Source organism: Sarcophilus harrisii, chromosome 2 (genome assembly GCF_902635505.1).
Source record: "Sarcophilus harrisii chromosome 2, mSarHar1.11, whole genome shotgun sequence".
In the NCBI taxonomy this organism is placed as follows: Eukaryota; Metazoa; Chordata; class Mammalia; order Dasyuromorphia; family Dasyuridae; genus Sarcophilus; species Sarcophilus harrisii.
Genome location: NC_045427.1, coordinates 229,585,647 through 229,603,296, shown reverse-complemented (window position 1 = coordinate 229,603,296; position 17,650 = coordinate 229,585,647). Strand labels below are relative to the sequence as shown.

General features: G+C 36.2%; 1 protein-coding gene across 4 annotated transcripts in view; it reads left to right on the top strand.

Annotated features, from left to right (window-relative positions):
• Positions 1-17,650, top strand: part of BCAS1 (breast carcinoma amplified sequence 1) — a 142,998-nt gene that overhangs the window by 73,408 nt on the left and 51,940 nt on the right. For 3 of the 4 annotated variants that reach the window (XM_031951650.1, XM_031951652.1, XM_031951653.1), the window contains exons 6-9: positions 2,552-2,596; positions 8,707-8,844; positions 13,910-13,945; positions 16,400-16,609. In XM_031951650.1, coding sequence (XP_031807510.1) covers positions 2,552-2,596; positions 8,707-8,844; positions 13,910-13,945; positions 16,400-16,609 — 429 coding nt within the window. The remainder of the gene's footprint in view (positions 1-2,551; positions 2,597-8,706; positions 8,845-13,909; positions 13,946-16,399; positions 16,610-17,650) is intronic. The other variant, XM_031951651.1, reaches the window with a different exon arrangement.

The window sequence follows — 17,650 nt, the reverse complement described above, 5'->3', positions numbered from 1 at the left end:
ATTTTACAGATGAGTAAACTGAGGCAAACAGAGTTAAGTTACTTGCCCAAGATCACATAACTAGGAACTATCTGAGGGAACATTTGAACTCAGGAAAACTAGTCTTCCTACTTCCTGAACGGGCGCCCTATTTCACTGGACCACTTCGATCTCTGCATAGACTCAGTGCTTTATAATTATTATCTTATTTGATGCTCACAACAAACTTAGGAAGTAGGTAATACTATAATCCCCATTCTTATAAACAAGGAAACTGATTCAAGTTATACTAAAATTCACATCTTCCTGACACCAAACACTTTTGGTGCTTTAACCATTATATCACTTAATTGTTATCTAGTCCAACCCCCTCCTACTCTAATGAGAGTTTTCTGAACCCAGAGAAACTATGTGGTTTGCCCAAGATCAGATAAATTTAAAAAGTAAAAGAAGAGGGGTATCTAGGTGGTATAGTAGATAGAGCACCAGCCCTGAAGTCAGAAAGCCCTGAGTTCAAATCTGGCCTCAGACACTTAACACTTCCTAGCTGTATGAACTTGGGCAAGTCACTTAACCCCAATTGCCTCAGGAAAAAAAAAAAGTAAAAGAAGAATGGTTTGAACCCAGGACCTCTGATTCCAGATTCTTTCCATGTATCGAGCAGCCAGGTGATAAGCCTGGTTTTTTATCAGGTACAGAGGATCTTAAATATGCAAATAATTGTGGTCTTTTCACCCTCCCAAAATGTTGCCATCACTCAAAATATTTTCAAGGTCCCTCTTTTGAAATGAAGCCCAGTTTCTGAGACCCCTAATAAAATGAATCATATTACTTTACAGTAGAACTCATTTTTACTTAAAATTCTGTTCCTTGGCTTAATGGAAAGAGCATTTTATTGAGAATCAGTCAATTTGGGTTCTAAATCAAATGATACCACATACTCATGACATGATGGTAGATGAGGTACTTCCTCTTTGTGGGCTCTTATTTCTTCATCTCTTAAATGAGGAGGTTGAATTAAATGAACTCTAAGGGTCTTCCAACTATGGAATTCATCACATCAATGATGTGAGATGAGTTTGGTCTACCACTTCATTTGCTAAACTTGACACTCAATGATTTCTGGCTATTTTCCCTCCCATCAGAACAACCCTCAAAGAATAAAGATTTTCTATCATTCAAAATGGACTTTAGGCTCATTCCATAGTGTTCCAAAAGTCAAAAATTTAAACATGTTTAAAATAATGGTACTATAGTTGTAATAAGTGTTGTTCCTCCTATATTGAGTGCAGCAAAGCTCTTGTAATCTTTGATTTTTATGCAAATAAGAACTCAAAAAATATTGTCTAAGACACAGCCATGATTGACCTTGGGTGCAAAATCATTATGTCCATTATGTTTTTCTTTTTCTATGCCTGAAACCTTAGATAGCTTGTAATATAGACTGATGTGTAAGACTTTTTTCTGAAGTGATATTTAACCCAGAAGAACATAAATACAACACAAAGGGAAACTGTTGAGGTAACCCAACTCCCCAATGTCAATGCTTTTCTGAAATAAAGAACTGGCTTCCTTGATCTCCCTTCTGTGAAAACACATTCTACTAGTATCACATAATGGGCCAGCTTAAGCATTAGTCCAGAGACTTTGACTCTTATATTTTATCTATATAAGATATGCGAAGGTGTGTGTATTGACATAGTATATTACCTATATTTTGTGATTATAAATATACAAATATACATCTATATGTATTTTTGCATATAGTATATGCATACATAGGCTATCTACCTATGTATAGTGTATGTGTGTGTATATATATAGTGTAATTATATATACCTATATTTAATGTGCATATATATATTTGTATTATTTTTATTTATTTATTTATGTGCATATACACTATAGGGTATGTGGGTGGGTGGGTGGGTGGGTGTGTATGTGTGTGTGTGTGTAAGCCATGAATCAAGGACATCTGAGTTCAAATCAGAACTCAGATACTTACTAGCTGTGTGATACTGGGCAAGTCCCTTAACCTCTCTCTGCCTCAGTTTCATCAACTATAAAATGGGGCTAATAATACTGCCTATCTTACAGGGTTATTGTGAGGATCAAATGACATAATATTTTTAAAGTGCTTAGCACAATATTTGATGCCTAGTAAGTGTTTCCAAAGTGCCTCCCCCTTTCCCCCTTTCTACCTACAGGAAGCCTTAAAATGGAAGGGAAGCCGATATATACTTGGAGTTATTGGAAGCAATTACTGGCTTCCTAATGCCATACCTCATATTTCCCTGACCTTCTTCATCTTGCTAACAAAAGACTTTGAAAGGGACACGTGATATATATGTATTTCATTTATAACCCTAGCTCATCTTATAATAGTGTAAATGTATAGATTTTGGTGCATTTGTTTCAAATAATACTCTTATCTTATCTTGAATTACCTGGTACATGACAGGGAACCAGAGATCTCAATATTATAATGTCTGGTGATTCTTCTCTGATTCTTTACTTTTTATAGTAAATCAGGCAACTCTGAAAAGCAACTATTTTTTTTTCTTTTACCAAGGTTTCCTCTAACAAAGCTGGCACAAAAACTGATTCAGAAGACAAGGTAGGTAGTTTTATACATCTATATGTATGCCTGTGGTTAGGTTTCAAATAACTTTAATTCAACTAACATTTGTTAGGTTATCTACTATGTTCAAGGCACTGTGGTCTCTGACCACAAGTAGTTTGCAATGAAACAAAAGGGTTATAGATATAGATATACTCCTAAGATACTTTATAACAAAGAAAGATGTATAATAATGTGCAAAAGTTTCCTGCTAGGTTCTTATTTTAAGTTATATGTATATGTAGTTGGATATTGTAGAAGCATTATCTCATTGAGCTGTTACAAAGTAGAGTATATAATGGAAATCGAAGTTGTCATTTTCCCACTTGAGTCCCTGAATGGTAACCTTAATGTAAAATCAAATATTTGAGCAGCTGGATGACAAACTCTTTTCTGCACTTAAGTGTTTAAAGGAAAATGTCAGTGCTATTCATTGTGCAAGCTATATACCTTTCAAAAACATCAAAACTTATTTTCTCAAACTATTTTAGCAGTGATAAATGTTGATTTCAGAATGAACTAATACTGATCCTTATTTTTATTTATGCCTACTTGATAAAAGATAAAGCTTTTCACTACAACACTTTTAAAAATTCCTGTTCTAAAATTATCTTTATTGATCTAAGATTTTTTTAATGGTAAATTATATTCACAAGGTGGACATTTTTAGTTTGTTTTTGTTGGTATTCTCTCCTGCTTCATTTTATTACTTGGTTTGGGTTACATACATCAATTTCCAGAAATAAATTAATGGAAAAAATTTCATGTATGTATGTATAGAATTCCTATATGTACATATATAAATGTATAACAAGGTAGAAAAGGACCAGGCAAAGTCTTTTGTGCACATTTAAGGGAGAAAGAGGTCATTTTCACCTGTGGGAATTAAGAAAAGCTTCATAGAAACTGAAGTTTCAAAGAGAAGGATTTCATGGGGTATCAAGTTGACAAAGTATCCTTCTAAAATTCATCTATACAAATGGATGGAGGTGACAGGATGCAAGGTGACACCTAGGATCAATTAATAGTTCAATTCTCCTAGAATATTAAGTCCATGAAAGGATATGGTATGAAGTAAAACTGGAGCAGTGGGTAAATGCCAAACTATGGTTGTCTGACTCTAGAGGGTGAAGGAGAGGTTTTGATCAGGAGAATAGTGGTATCTATCCATCAAGAAGAAACAGGGAATCTGAAAAGAGCAGATTTGAGAAATGATTCTTCCTGGAAGTTGAAGCACCAGCAGGATGGCCAGATAGAGATGTCTTTTAGATAGAAATATGGGGAAAGGAACTTTGGGGAAAGATTGGCTTGCATATATATGAGATGTGTACACACACACCCATATGTGCACTCATACACATACACACATAGGCATATGAGCCCACTTTTGCAGTCATTTGCATAGATGAGATGAGCAAAGCTTTGGGAATGAATGAGGATATCAAGAGAGATGACAAAGAGAAGAAAAGAGCAAAAGATGGGAAAGGGAAAGGGCAGTTAGAGAACTAGAGAAGGAATTAAGAAAAAATCAAGCAGGACTCAGGATCAGTCATATAGGAAGGGTTTAAATGTTTGTTGACTGTTTTTGACTAAGGCTGAGAGGTAAGAGAAACAGGGTTAGGCAGAATTATGGAAGCCAAAGCAGAAAAGAATCTTTAAAAGGAGATAGTGAGCTGTGACAAAAAAAAAAAAAAACAAATTTGCCAATTAAGATTTCATGACTCATACTGAACGGAATCATTTTTAGTCCATTTGTAAAGACTAAACTCAGATTATAGCAAGTTAAGGAATTAAGTGATCAGTGAGCAATTATAAGGAACAAATGAAGACCAGTCCTTCTAAAAGTTCAGCAATAAAGAGAGAGAGAATGATAATTTGAAGAGGGTAGCAGCATTGGAGGCAGGTTTTTTTGTTTTGTTTTTTAATAAGGAAATCCCAAGCAAGTTGATAAGCAGAGAGGAAGAAGCTGGGTAGCAAAGGAGAAATTGAAAGGATGAACCTTAGCAAGTAGAGTCTAGACTCTAAAATTATAGGGAAAGAATCACTCAATAGACATTTATAAAGTATCTACTATATAACAGACATTGTGCTAAGTGCTGGGGGTACAGATAAGGAAAAGACAGTCCTTGCCCTTAATGAATTTACAATCCAGTAGAGGAAGACAACACACAAAATGAAGGTGAAACGTTCGGGGCTGGGGAGAAGTAGAAAAGTCAATCAAAGAATTTCTGAAGTAGTACAGCCAAGTAAGAAATGAAATATCTGAGTTGAGCTCTCTCTTTAAATGGAGATTTGGCTTTCAAAGCCCTATTCTCTAATCAGAGAGGCAGAGGTTGGTGATGAGGTGGAAAATCCAGGCTGACAAGATTTAGTAGAATGATGAGGAAGAAGAGATTATCCCAAAAATTAGTTTCTTGGAGCATGCTAGAAAAATCAATCAAGGAAGTCCCAAAGTAATACAGCCAGGTAAGAAATGAGAAATAAAAGAAGGGAGAGTGGGTGAAATTATAAAGAAGTTTTGAGTTAAAGGAGAAGGAGAAACAAGGAAGAAACATGACAGATGATCTTTGTCTTCTCAGTAAAATAGTAGACAAGGTTGTCTGCAAAGAGAAGGGAAGGAAAAGTGATACTGGGGGCTTGAGGAAATTTTGTTAATTATTATTGTTCCAAGGCAATCAAGATCAAGTGACTTGTCCAAGGTCACACAGCTAATATCAAGTATCTGAATTTAGATTTGAATTCAGCTCCTCTTGACTCCAGAGCTGGTGTTCTATTCACTATTGTCCTGGCTTGAGGAGATTAAAGAAAGATTTGGGACAGCCACAAAGTGATAAGGAATAAATAAAGAATGAATAAAGGGAATCCTGGGCAACAATGAGAGTCCAGTTGAGATTGGATCTCATAAATTTGTAGCAGTCTTGGTAATCACAGTTTCATGATTTCCTCTAGCAGATCTCTGTGTCTGAAGAGTAGATGAAGAAAAGAGGGGATTCTACTCAGGGTTGGAGACTAGGAGAGCAGGAAAAGGCAGAAGAATAAAGAAGCAAAGAATTCAAGAACAAACAATAATATGTCGTTGATAAGTTAATCTACAGAATCAAGACTGTGGAGGGAGAGAAATGAAGTCAGAAAAAGGTCCTGAAGAAAAAAATGGACAAAAGGCTACAAAAAGAGTTAAGAAAAGGTTCAAGGGAAAGGAGTCCAAAGATTATGATTAGAGAGAGGAGCTTCATCATCCCTTCTCCCCATTGGCAAATACAAGGATCAAGAGAGGGTGATAAAATCAGGTAGCATCCAAAAGAAAAGGTATTGCTGAGGACAGTGGAATTGCAGTGGAGAGTAAGAACCAGGTGACCTCCTCCTGCCAGCACCTGTGAATCAGAGCAAAGGAGTAACCAGTGTCAGAGGAGATGAAGGGAAAAGATATGCTGTCTATCTTCAGGGATGATGTAGGTTCCAGTTATCACCAAGGGAAAGGAATGTAAGAGGAAGACTTTCAAGGTAAATTATCATTTGACCACAATAGAATGGGGTTCCAGAATTAGGCAGAGACATAAGGAATGGGTAGGTATGGGGCCAAGATGATTGATCCAAAATCATGGAGAGAAGCAGAAGGGGAAGAGAGATTTAGCTTAGATGTGTGTATGCTATTGAATGATGGAGATTTATGGAACAAGAGGTTTAGTCTTGCTGATGAAATATTAGATAGAACCCCCAAGTAAACACAAGCTTACAAGCTAAACTTGTATGAGGAAAGCTTTATATTTCCCATTGTTTCCCATTGTTTCAGTGTGTGTGTAATTGTGTCTGTGTCTATTTTCTTCTGTATTTTTATACTTAGATTTTTAATAAATGAATGAATGAAAGGTTTCTTCAGCTATTTCAGCCAAGTAGTCCATGTGCTGTAGACCATGTGCTCTTCACCTGGTGACCTTGATGGATATTTCACTACATTCTCATACTTAGTTCTTGTTTATAATCAAACCAAGAGCCATTTTAAAAGGCATGAATGGGGAAAATGATTGCTCCATTGTCCACAAGATACTTCTCATCCTTTAATTTCTGAGATTGAGAATTAGCAACTAAAATGGAAATGGTAATAGAGTAATTGTAGTCATTGTGTGGAGACCTTCCTCTTTTTTATGGCTGGGCAAATATGCCTAGCAAACTCAGCAGAAACTACATTAAGAAGGTTTGAAAGGAGTGAAACTCCTCTGGCAGCAGACTGGAGGTGCCAGATTTTTTAATATTTCACAATATGCCCATTGTTATTCCAATGATTAAAAAAAATTCCTCCCCTTGGAATGAAGGTGTTCAGTAAAATTAAATAGCTTTCCCCTAGGAAAGTTGCCAAACATTAATGAAGGGTGTGTGGAGAGTACAGCATATTCCATGGGGAACTGAGTCTCTCTGCAAATATAGCAAACTCCAAAAAACAACTGATTGTTTGGAATAATAGATTTCTAAAGAAAATTTCTTCTTTCCCACTGACATCACAGATTCTCTCCAGGGAAATTCATGATTCAAATTTCATGGAAACCTTAGGGAAAAATAGAACCATCAGAAAAATATCCTTTATGTTTTTCTGATCATTCTAACCTTCTTAGTCTGAAGATATGAGCAAGGAATAAATGGTTTCTACATGCTCATCCTCCTCCCTTAAATTTCACATAATGTCTTGCAACTCAGAATTATGTTCTTTTGACTTAAATCTATGTTTTTATTCTTGAATTTGTCTATTAAAAAAAAACTAAGTGTATTGTCTCTATTACATCTGCCATATGGCAAGCAAGAGCTCAGGGCAATATCACACAAAATAACTTCTATTTCCCCATACTCTGTATTGTGTTGGCATATTTTGCATGAGAGGCTTTGATCCAATGCACTATCACTACTCTCTACCTCTTCTGGGTTCTGCTCCTGTCCTAGAATTAAAATATCAGAGTTATCTATGGAAATGATAATATCACAATATTCCTCCCCACTGACTTGGACATAGCTCCCTCTGGCACCATTTGCAGCGTTGTGGTCTAACAGGAGGAACATTTATGAGCACAGTTTCACAACCATCATAATAACCCTTTTTAAGACCTTGTTTCAAAGTCTTTTAAAGGACTTTTTTTTAACTGAAAGTTGCAGCTCTGCTTCTGGGAAGTATTTGGTCTTTACTTGACACTATAATGGAACACTGACAAACAGCTATTAGCTGAGCAAGTCTTATGATAAAATGTCAGCTATTATAATTGTCATTAAATATTATGCATATAATCTTCCTCAATAATTCCTCAATCCAGAAACACACAAAAAATTGGCATGGGACAATACTGACACCAAAGCTGAAAATGAAGGTGACCATTATTGAACACTTTCAGCTCTATATCCCCTTCAATTTAGCCAGAGTAGATCATTTCTTGCAAGAAGTTTCATTAACATTTAGCCTCCTGAGTAGCTGGTTTTTGCTATTACAAAATGAAATTACCACTCATTCCTAGGGACACCTATCCATCCCTTCCACCCCTAAATAGAAATTATCCTATTATCCTGTGATCCCAGAATCCTTCCCTTTCCCTTGTGTAAACAATGCAAATGCATAATTTTTGGGGGGGAGGGGAGGTATACCAGAATGTTTCATTGTTTAAAAATCACTGAAATTGGATATAACTGGCTGTTTTTTATTTGTTACTATGTTCTTCAGGCTGTTAAATTTTTGAGATAGAAATTAAGAATGTGGTTAATCTTTAGTATCCGTTGTGTGAAATAAGTCATTTGAAGCTATTTTTCTTTTTTCATCTGTATGGCTCATACTATGGGTACTACCTAAATAAATGCATTTTGGTTTTTCTTTACTGAATGAATTCACATTTACAAAGGCCCTCTCACCCAGCTGAGAATTTGGGTGTGCCTAAATTTCCATGTAGTAAGCTATCTTCTTAGAGGGGAATCACCATCCATCATGAAACACTCAGATATTTTTAGGATGGGCATTTGGGAACAACATTCATTGTCAGGTGTGTAACTGTCTTAACATATAATTAAAAATGAAGAGAAAGTGGATAATGTAAAATAAAGTCAGAAACTACTCAACTATGACTACTGTCACCTGAAAGGGATCGAAAGCTGAGAAGGTCCAGGATGGACCAGCTGGTCAGAAGACAACGGGAGAAGTCCAAGCCAAAGGAGCTAAGAAAAAGAATCCAGAGAGCCCCAGGCTAGGCTACGCCTTTAGAAAATTCTTTAGGCATAAGGTCTGTATCTTGTTGCTAGAGAAAGCAGAACCCTGGCTTGCAATGGATGGTACGGACTCTGGTCATTCATTGACCAAGAATCACCTTGGCAAAGGGAGAGGTTTCTGTAGGTATTTGGGACTGTCAGATACCAAATGAAGTTGGTGTGAGATAGCATAGTATAATGGAAAGAACAATGGATTTGTAGACTGCACATCTGGAAACAAATCGTTTCTCTGCCACTTCTTACTACCTAAGTGATCTTGGGTCACTTAATTTCTTTGGACCTATGTTTCCCCATCTATAAAATAAAGGGCCTGCATTAGATTACCTCTAAAACTCCTTCCAGTTCTAAAAATCTACAATCTCTGAAGCCAATTTAAATGACAGTCCCAAAACCTGTCTGATTACAAACCTGCCCTCCCTGTTCTCTTCCACCTGTAGGGCAGGGTTCTGAAATAATTCTCCTAACCCAAAAGTCATGTCTCTTATCTAATTGAGAAAACCTATATAACTGTATGATTTGACCCTGATACTAACAAAACTTACATCATCCTGCAATGGACAAAGAAGAGGAAAAACAATGGATTAAGGCAGGGCAGTTCTTAAAATAGCCTCTTGCTTAAGGAAAGACTAGACCTCTAGAAAATAGGAAAAAAAAAAAAAAAAACTACAAGACTGTAGGTATAAAGGTATTAGCTTCCTGGTTTGCTAGAGTGATGTCCTTAAGTGTTCCAGAGAACCTACTCTAGCTGCATTATTCCAGCGTATTTGGAAATGAGTCAAAAATATCTCCCAAGCTCAGCTTAATGGAATGAGCACATACAGAAAGCCCTCTCTCTGAATTTCTATTCTGGAAGCCATGCCTAAAAGGAGAAGCTCTTTGGAAAACCTTTTGGGGTGGAGTAAAAATATAGATGCTATCAATATTGTGAATTTATTTATCCTTAGAAATGAGAGAGTACTTAAGAGATTTTAAATATATTTCCTTAAAGAGAAATATAGTTCTGGAAAAAGATAATGATGATCTGGAACCTAATGCTATAATTTGTAATTGAGAGCTTCCCACCCCCCACCCCCCAAAAAAGTAGTTGTACACTGGACAGCATCTCATGACTAACTGCTGGCAAAATATGAAATCATTTATCACATGGGAACATTCCAGACCAACACCCACTTGGGATGTTTTTGTGATCAGAGGATTTTTAATAATTAAATTTTTTTTGTTCAATTAAATGTATATGTACATATATAGGCATATGTATATAATATACATATATATTATATATGTGTGTAAATAGCTACATATACCTGTATATGTGTATATTAACCATATCATTTCAGTGTTCCCAGTCTTAAGTTTCACTCTATTCCAATCCCTTTATCTACCTACCCATGTGCTTCAATAAGGGGAAATGTCTTACTTTAAGACTACCATTTTAGGGGGAAGAGAGAATACCAAATAATTTGGTAGACAATATTCTACTATTAATGCACATGTAAAATAAGGAAGGATTGAATTCTAGGGAAACTCTGGGAAGATGGAGAGGAAATTCCCTATTCTGGACTTCTATGTTATCTATCTATTACATTTTGACAAGTCTTTACTTAGTGATATCCATAGTCTTCTGGGACTGCATTTTCCAAATTCTCTGAATTCTTTTCACACAGCAACTTAATGCAAGATTTCTGGAGCTTATAGCTGCCTCTGAGGCCCTTTCTCCTGGCTACTGGAAGCTTTTCATTTTCCTCTTGTGAGAATTCTATCATCACTAATGGAATGGCTCATTAAAAGAGAAATAGGGCCATCAAAATCAAGTACACGGATCTTTTCCATAAAGCTTTCTACCAGGTCAAGAAAGAGATGATTCTAATCTTCCTTTTTTTTTCTTAAGTTTATAAATTATGACAGGGAAGAAAAATTCATACTCTCAAGGCCAACCCTAAAATTCAAATCTAAAACACTATTTTCTAGTTCTCAAGTAAATAAGGGATAAGGAAGACAAGGAGCTAACTATTGCCACACCACCAACTTGGCTATATATGCTTACGTAGATTATAGATAGTCAGCTTTCCTGAGTCTCCTGTTTCCCTTCTGAAAAGTATTTATGCCAACATTTTATTAATGTCATAGAAATAAATGCTTCTGAGCTCTCTGATGGCTGAGGCATTATTTTTAGTCAGCTTAAAATAAAGGCATTGTTATTTTTCTTAAGTAATATGGGAAGTGTCAATATTATAAAAGATTAAAATTAGAGTTTTGTATTTCACAAATATCATTTTTTCTTATGGCTACATGATTCATGATCTATCAGTCAACCAAGAAGCATTTGTTGAGCTGAGCCCTTGTGCTGAGCCCTAGAAAAATGAAGACAGAAATGGAAAAAGTTTCTGCCTTCAAGGATCTTCCACTCTATCTAGGAAGACAACATATACAAATAAAAACAACATCTGAAATATATATGAAATGGATAGAAGATAATTTTTGAGGGTATGCATTTTTGTCAGAAAATGTATACTAAATTCTCAGCATTTTTGACTTGGCAAGTTTTCTAAAAAAACATAGTTTCCCATCTCTATATAGGATAAAATTAAGCTACCTTTTCATCTTAGAAAGCTAAACATGCTATGAATAGTTTCTTATGAGATATTTTCTTCATACATTCATTGTTTTTCAGGTCTTTGTATAATATGTAATACCTTACTAACATCATCTCAAAAACGTGGAAATAAGATAACAGTACTATGGTATTATATATGTAGGTTTAATAAATTTGGGTGCCATGAGGGAGTTGCCATAACTAAGCAGAAGTGAAATATATTTTTGTTCCTCCATCAATGGCCAAAACATAGGAGAAAATGATCAGTTATTAGGCCACACTGTCAAAACTGCTTTGAATGGTGAAAAATAGATGGAGCAAATCAAGGGATCTTCTTATGCCCAATATAGAACCAGAGAGGAAAAGTTCAAAAAGAAAAAAGATTAGGGAAACTGGAATCAGCAGGGCAGAGTAGAAGTGAAAAAAGAGGTTCTATCTGGTCTCTTTGGGATCCCTGACCTGACCATCTAAAATAGTTCATTAAAATGTAATTCAGAACTAAAACTAAGTGATTCTCAAGCTGTCCTTCTAGGCTAAATGAAAGTTTCAATTCAATAAACATTTATTAAGCATCTATTATGTTCCAGGCACCATGTTAAGCATTAGTTTAGCAATTTTTTTACCCACTTTGAACAATGAAGACATCCTAATTTGATGACAAAAAGAAGCTAAATCAGGTCACTCAGACCAAAATTCATATTTTGTGGTTTGAATTATTGGTTAAGAGATCAACTCTTATCAAATTGACTGGATTTTTCTGTATTCACCACTTCCTTTGGCCTGTTGAATATGCACTTTTTTTAAAAGTGCAGCATCTAATATAATCCCCTTTTTTCATTTGTGGATCAGAAGTATTTACCATGCCATGTTTGGGGTAAGATTGCATGCCTACCTCAGTTCCACGATGAATGAATAGGGCAGATGGATAGTGGGTAGGGCACTGGACTTAGAATCGGATGCCATAAACATTAATAATCTCTTTGAGCCTCATTCAGTATCCTTATCTGTAAAATGGGGCTGGGATCTATGATTCCTTCTCACTCTAAAATCTATAACATTAAGATTATAGCTTTTCATTTCCCAGTGCTTCAAGTACAACATAGATCATGAAAGGCAATGCTCCAAGACCATAGGAGGGAACTTAATGATTTGCCTAACTCCTGCTAAGGATATTACTGCGCAGTCAGCAAAGCAAGGCCCAGGATGATTTTTGCTAAATGGCATGGTGGGAAGACAGATTGTACTGAATCCTGTTGTTTCCTTGAATTCCTGCTCTTGTACCTGATGTACACCAGCCCCTACCAAACAAGCAAGCAAGAGGCTCCCCCGGCAGACCTTCCTATCACATGATGTAGAAATAACTCCCAAAAGGAGCCAGATAAAAGCAGGTTCTTCAGCACCCCACCCTCTTCCTACCTGCATTCATCACACCTAAAAATGGCAACTGCTGGCAACATCCTTTCTCCCAATCTTTTCTTTTTTCAGTGTTTTGTTGTTTTTAAGAAGAAAACATTGGACCATATGTATTCATTTCCTCTTCAGTCCCCTTTAATTCTATGGAATACCATAGAATTTGAATTAAAACTGTGCAGATTGTCTAAGACTTGCTGGAACATGCATAATGCAGAAAATCATCAGCAATCTCATCTTATCCTGCCATCTAAGAAATACAGACAGCTTTTTTTCCCTTTAATTCTCCTGTGCTCTGCAGGTCTATGCATTTTAAAATGGGTCCGGAGATTACTCCATGAAACTCATAGCAAGACTTTGATCACTCTTGTCAAAACTCATAGAAAGGCTTTGATTTTCCTCTCTCTTTAGGGATTTAGATTATTCCATAGAGTGGTTGTCCCTCAAGACTGTCCAGTTAAATATTGCTTGGCTAACAGACTTATTGACTTATATGCAGGAAAAAAATGTATATATACCCACTTCTTAGACCAGGAGTTCTTTACCTTTTCTGTTTCTTGAACCTTTTGGCACACTGATGAATTCTATGGATTCTTTCTCAGAATAATGTTTTTAAATAATTAAAGGAAATACTAAATTTCAGTGACAAGTTAGAAAAAATAAAGATGAAGGTTTTTTTTAATCTAAATTCAAAGATCTCCTTGAAAACTACTCACAAACCCTTTGAGTTATATATAGTAAAACCCAGGTTAACAATGCCTCAGAGGGTGAAACAAGATTTGGAAAATTTCTGGGCAAGGGGCCTCTTTCTTTTGCCCATTTTTTTTTCCGTAGCAGAGAAGGGAAAAAAAGATGGGCCATATCAAAAAAAGTTCTACTCTCCCTAAAATAAGTTTTTTGGGGAGAATGAAATAGGAGTGGGGTACACTGTATCCATACCCCTATGTATACTTACTTTGCCTCTTCTGTCCCCTGAATTTCCTAGTTATTGGGAGAGAGGTGGGAAGGCATAAGTGAGGAGGAGGGCCCAGGATTTTTTAAGGCACTGATTTTGTTTTCTATTTCTTTGGTTTTAGTCTTCAAAAGAAACTCAATCGACATCAAATACCAAAGTAAGTATATTTGCCATAATCAGATAATTATTACAGCATGAATATAGCCAGGGGATAATTCAAATGAAGCTGTTTTGATCCATAATCATCCTTTTCTGACACACACTGGTCTTTAACACAGGTTATTAGTGAAAAGAGCACTGTACTTGGAGTCCAAAGACCTGTGTTCAAATCCTATCTCTCTTAATTACCATCCATATAAATACAACCTATCTTTTTTATTTATTATAACCTTTGATTTGCAAAATATATGCATGGGTAATTTTTCAGCAATTGCAAAACCTTTTGTTCCAATTTTTTCCCTCCTTCCCCCATCCCTCCCCCATATGGCAGGTAGACTAATACATGTTAAATATGTTAAAGTATATGTTAAATACAATATATGTGTGTGTGTATATATATATATATATGTACATACATATATATATATATCCATACAGTTATTTTGTTGCACAAGAAGAATCGGACTTTGAAATAATGTACACTTAACTTATGAAGGAAATCAAAAATGCAGGAGGACAAAAATAGAGGGATTGGGAATGCTATGTAGTGGTTCACACTCATTTCCCAGAGTTCTTTCGCTGGATGTAGCTGGTTTTATTCATTATTGAACAAATGGAACTGATTTGGTTCATCTCATTGTTGAAGAGAGTCACGTCCATCAGAATTGATCATCACATAGTATTGTTAATACAACCTCTCTTGGTCTCAGTTTCTTCTATCTAGAATGAGGAAGTTAGGTTACTTCCTCAAACAAATAGGTTAGGCTCCTTCTAACTTTAAATCCTATGAAACTATAACCTAAGCAATTACATGTTACTTGATTAAATCAAATCAATGAGAATTTGTTAAATTTGGAGGGAGAAATAAAAATGGCCCTTACCCTCAGAAATCTTGCAATCTTGTCCTCTCTGTGGACTTTTTTGTCCCTCTCATGCCCATTCACACATTCTGTATTATATTCTGTGCCGGTGGCTGATTGTTTCCTAGCTCCATAGGAGCAGCAACTCTTCCTTTTCTAACTCATAAGGCCCACTGTGTCTTGCACAGAAGGTATTCAATAAGTACTAGTTCAATCAATTAAATATTAGGAAAGAAATATGACTCAAACACACAAAACAACTACAAAGTGAGACCATGTGTCATATAGTGGGGAAATGGTACAACAAGGCTCTGAGAACTCAGAGCTTGTGGTCGACAGGTGGGAAACAATAAGAACAAAAGTTTAAGTTGTGTTAAATGAAAGCAGGAACCAGGATAGATTGAAGAAACTCAGTTTGGAGAGGCATCCATAGTATGATGGAAATAGAAATGGATTGGAATTCCAAAAGTTTGCATTTAGTTCTGTCACAGTCACTTATTAGCTGTGTGACTTGGTCACTTCCTGTCTCTGAGACTCCCTCCCTCTACAAATGAACATTTGGATGTGTGATTCTTAAAATGTCTTCCAAATTATATATTACATATTTCCCCCAATCCTCTACCCTTTCTTTATCAGTATCATAATAACGCCCCCCCCCCAAAAAAAAAAAATAGACCTAAACTCAATAGATCTGGCTTGGAATCCCAGTTCTAGCAAGGTTACTATGGAGAAGTTATTAAACCAATCTCTGAGTCTCAGTTGTAAGAAAAGTGTTTGGTAAACTTAAATATGGTAAAGGGAAGGAAGGAAGGAAAGAAGGGAGGAAGGAAGGAAGGAAGAAAGGGAGGAAGGAAGGAAGGAAGAAGGAAGGGAGAGAGGGAGGGAGGAAGGAGGGAGGAAGAAGAGAAAGAGGGGGAAAAAGCAAAGTATTCATTTGTCTACCATGTCAGGCACAATGTCAAGTACTTTCATTATAAATATTATGTCATTTAATCTTCAAAACAACCTGAGAGGTGATACTATTATCCACATTTTATGTAAGTGAAGTTGACTCAAAGGAAGTTTAAGTGAATTGCTCAGAATCCCAGCTGGAAGGGTTTGAGGTCACATTTGAACTCTTACTTTCCTGACTCCAGGCCCAACCCTAGCTCTGCTATGCTATCTACTTACCATATAGAAATGTGTTATTATTAATCATAATAAAATTTAAAATACATAGATAAACTTCATCCTGGTCTAGACTATGCCATAGCTTAAAAGTAAATTCCATATTTCTCTAGCTTCAGGTCTCTGATTAGTTTCTCATACCTTCTAAAGAAGTATTAGCACTGGGGCAGCTAGATAGTTCAGTGGATAGAGCACCAGTCCTGGAGTCAAGAAGCACATGAGTCTCAGACACTTAACACTTGCCACTTATCAACTATGTAACCCTGGGTAAGTTACTTAACTGTAATTGCTTCAGGCGGGGAAAAAGAATTATTAACACCTAAATAGAATGGACCTTCCTTCCTTTAAGTCCTTCCCCTTTGATCATTTTGAGCAACTATTTGTCTTTTGGGATTTGTTTGTTGTTGTTTTTTTAACATATATAGGGTGCTGAAAAGTCACCTGCTTCTTCAGCTAATACAAAATCAGACAAAGCCACCTCTTCGTCACCTGAGGCTCAGGGGACACAGAAGAATACTAAAGGCTTGGACTCTTCAGCTCAGCAACAGACAGCAGCATCTTCTGAATCTGCAAAGGATGGAACAAAGGAGAAATCCCCCACTTCTCTTCCTCTGGGAAAGCTGTTTTGGAAAAAGGTCTGTCTTGTTTTATTGCCAGTCAAAAAGTTTGAAAATATTCTGTTGTTTGATGTATTGGGAATGTGTTTCTAGAAACTATATAAGTGTGTGTGTGTGTGTGTGTGTGTGTGTGTGTGTGCTCATGCACATCTTTTAACATTATTATTCTCCTTCAATAGTTAGTTGTACTTTGTTTCCCCAACAAGATGGAACTTGTATTTAAGTTGATGGTGTCTTACTGATTGCTTAGAAGAGTTAGCTGTCAGGTTAAAACATGTGTTTTGTCAGAGATTTAAAAAAAAAAAAAAAAAGAGGAGCACAAATATGGTTTCTCTTTTTTTGAGCCACTCTTGCACATAATATGCAAAGCTTTAACATTTTGTGATTTCTTTTAGCATAGGTATATTCACTATAATAGCTTTTGGCTCCTGCCTTTCTCCTGGTTTTCCATGTAAACTCTGAGCACTGGGATAAATGAATGGCCTCTTGGAGGCCCTTTGGCTTGTCTTTTTCCCAGCCAGATGTGGTTAGTCATTAGAAGCTATTTAGGTTCTATTCTTGCACTGGGAATTCAGGGCGTTTACCCAGCTTACCAACAAAGCAAATACACCCTTGGCTTAGGCTCTATGAGGAAGTTCAAACGTTGCTGTCTGAATTATTTTTTCCCCCTCCAGAAACAAATGCTTCAGGTATGAGTAGTGAAAGGAAAGGGGGTGGAGTTATTCTGAGCACTCTCACATAATTACCATTGCTAAGGAAACCGCTGCCACTGGTGTGCCTTCTAAATTGCTGCTTCTGAAAGCAGTAAAATGGAGTGCAGAAGGTACTTGGGGATTTCAAAAAGGAGTTTGACAGGAGAATCAAGCTCTTAAATATTTAATTGGCAAGTAAACCCAGAAAGGTGTGTGTACAGATTTCCTTTTATACAGGTGATAAATACAAACATACCTGATGTTTGGGGAGACATTATTTCGATGTCAATATCATTTTCTTGTCTGGAATTCTAAAAGAATTCTAAATTTTAATTCTAGATACTCTGACTACAGATTCTATATTCTA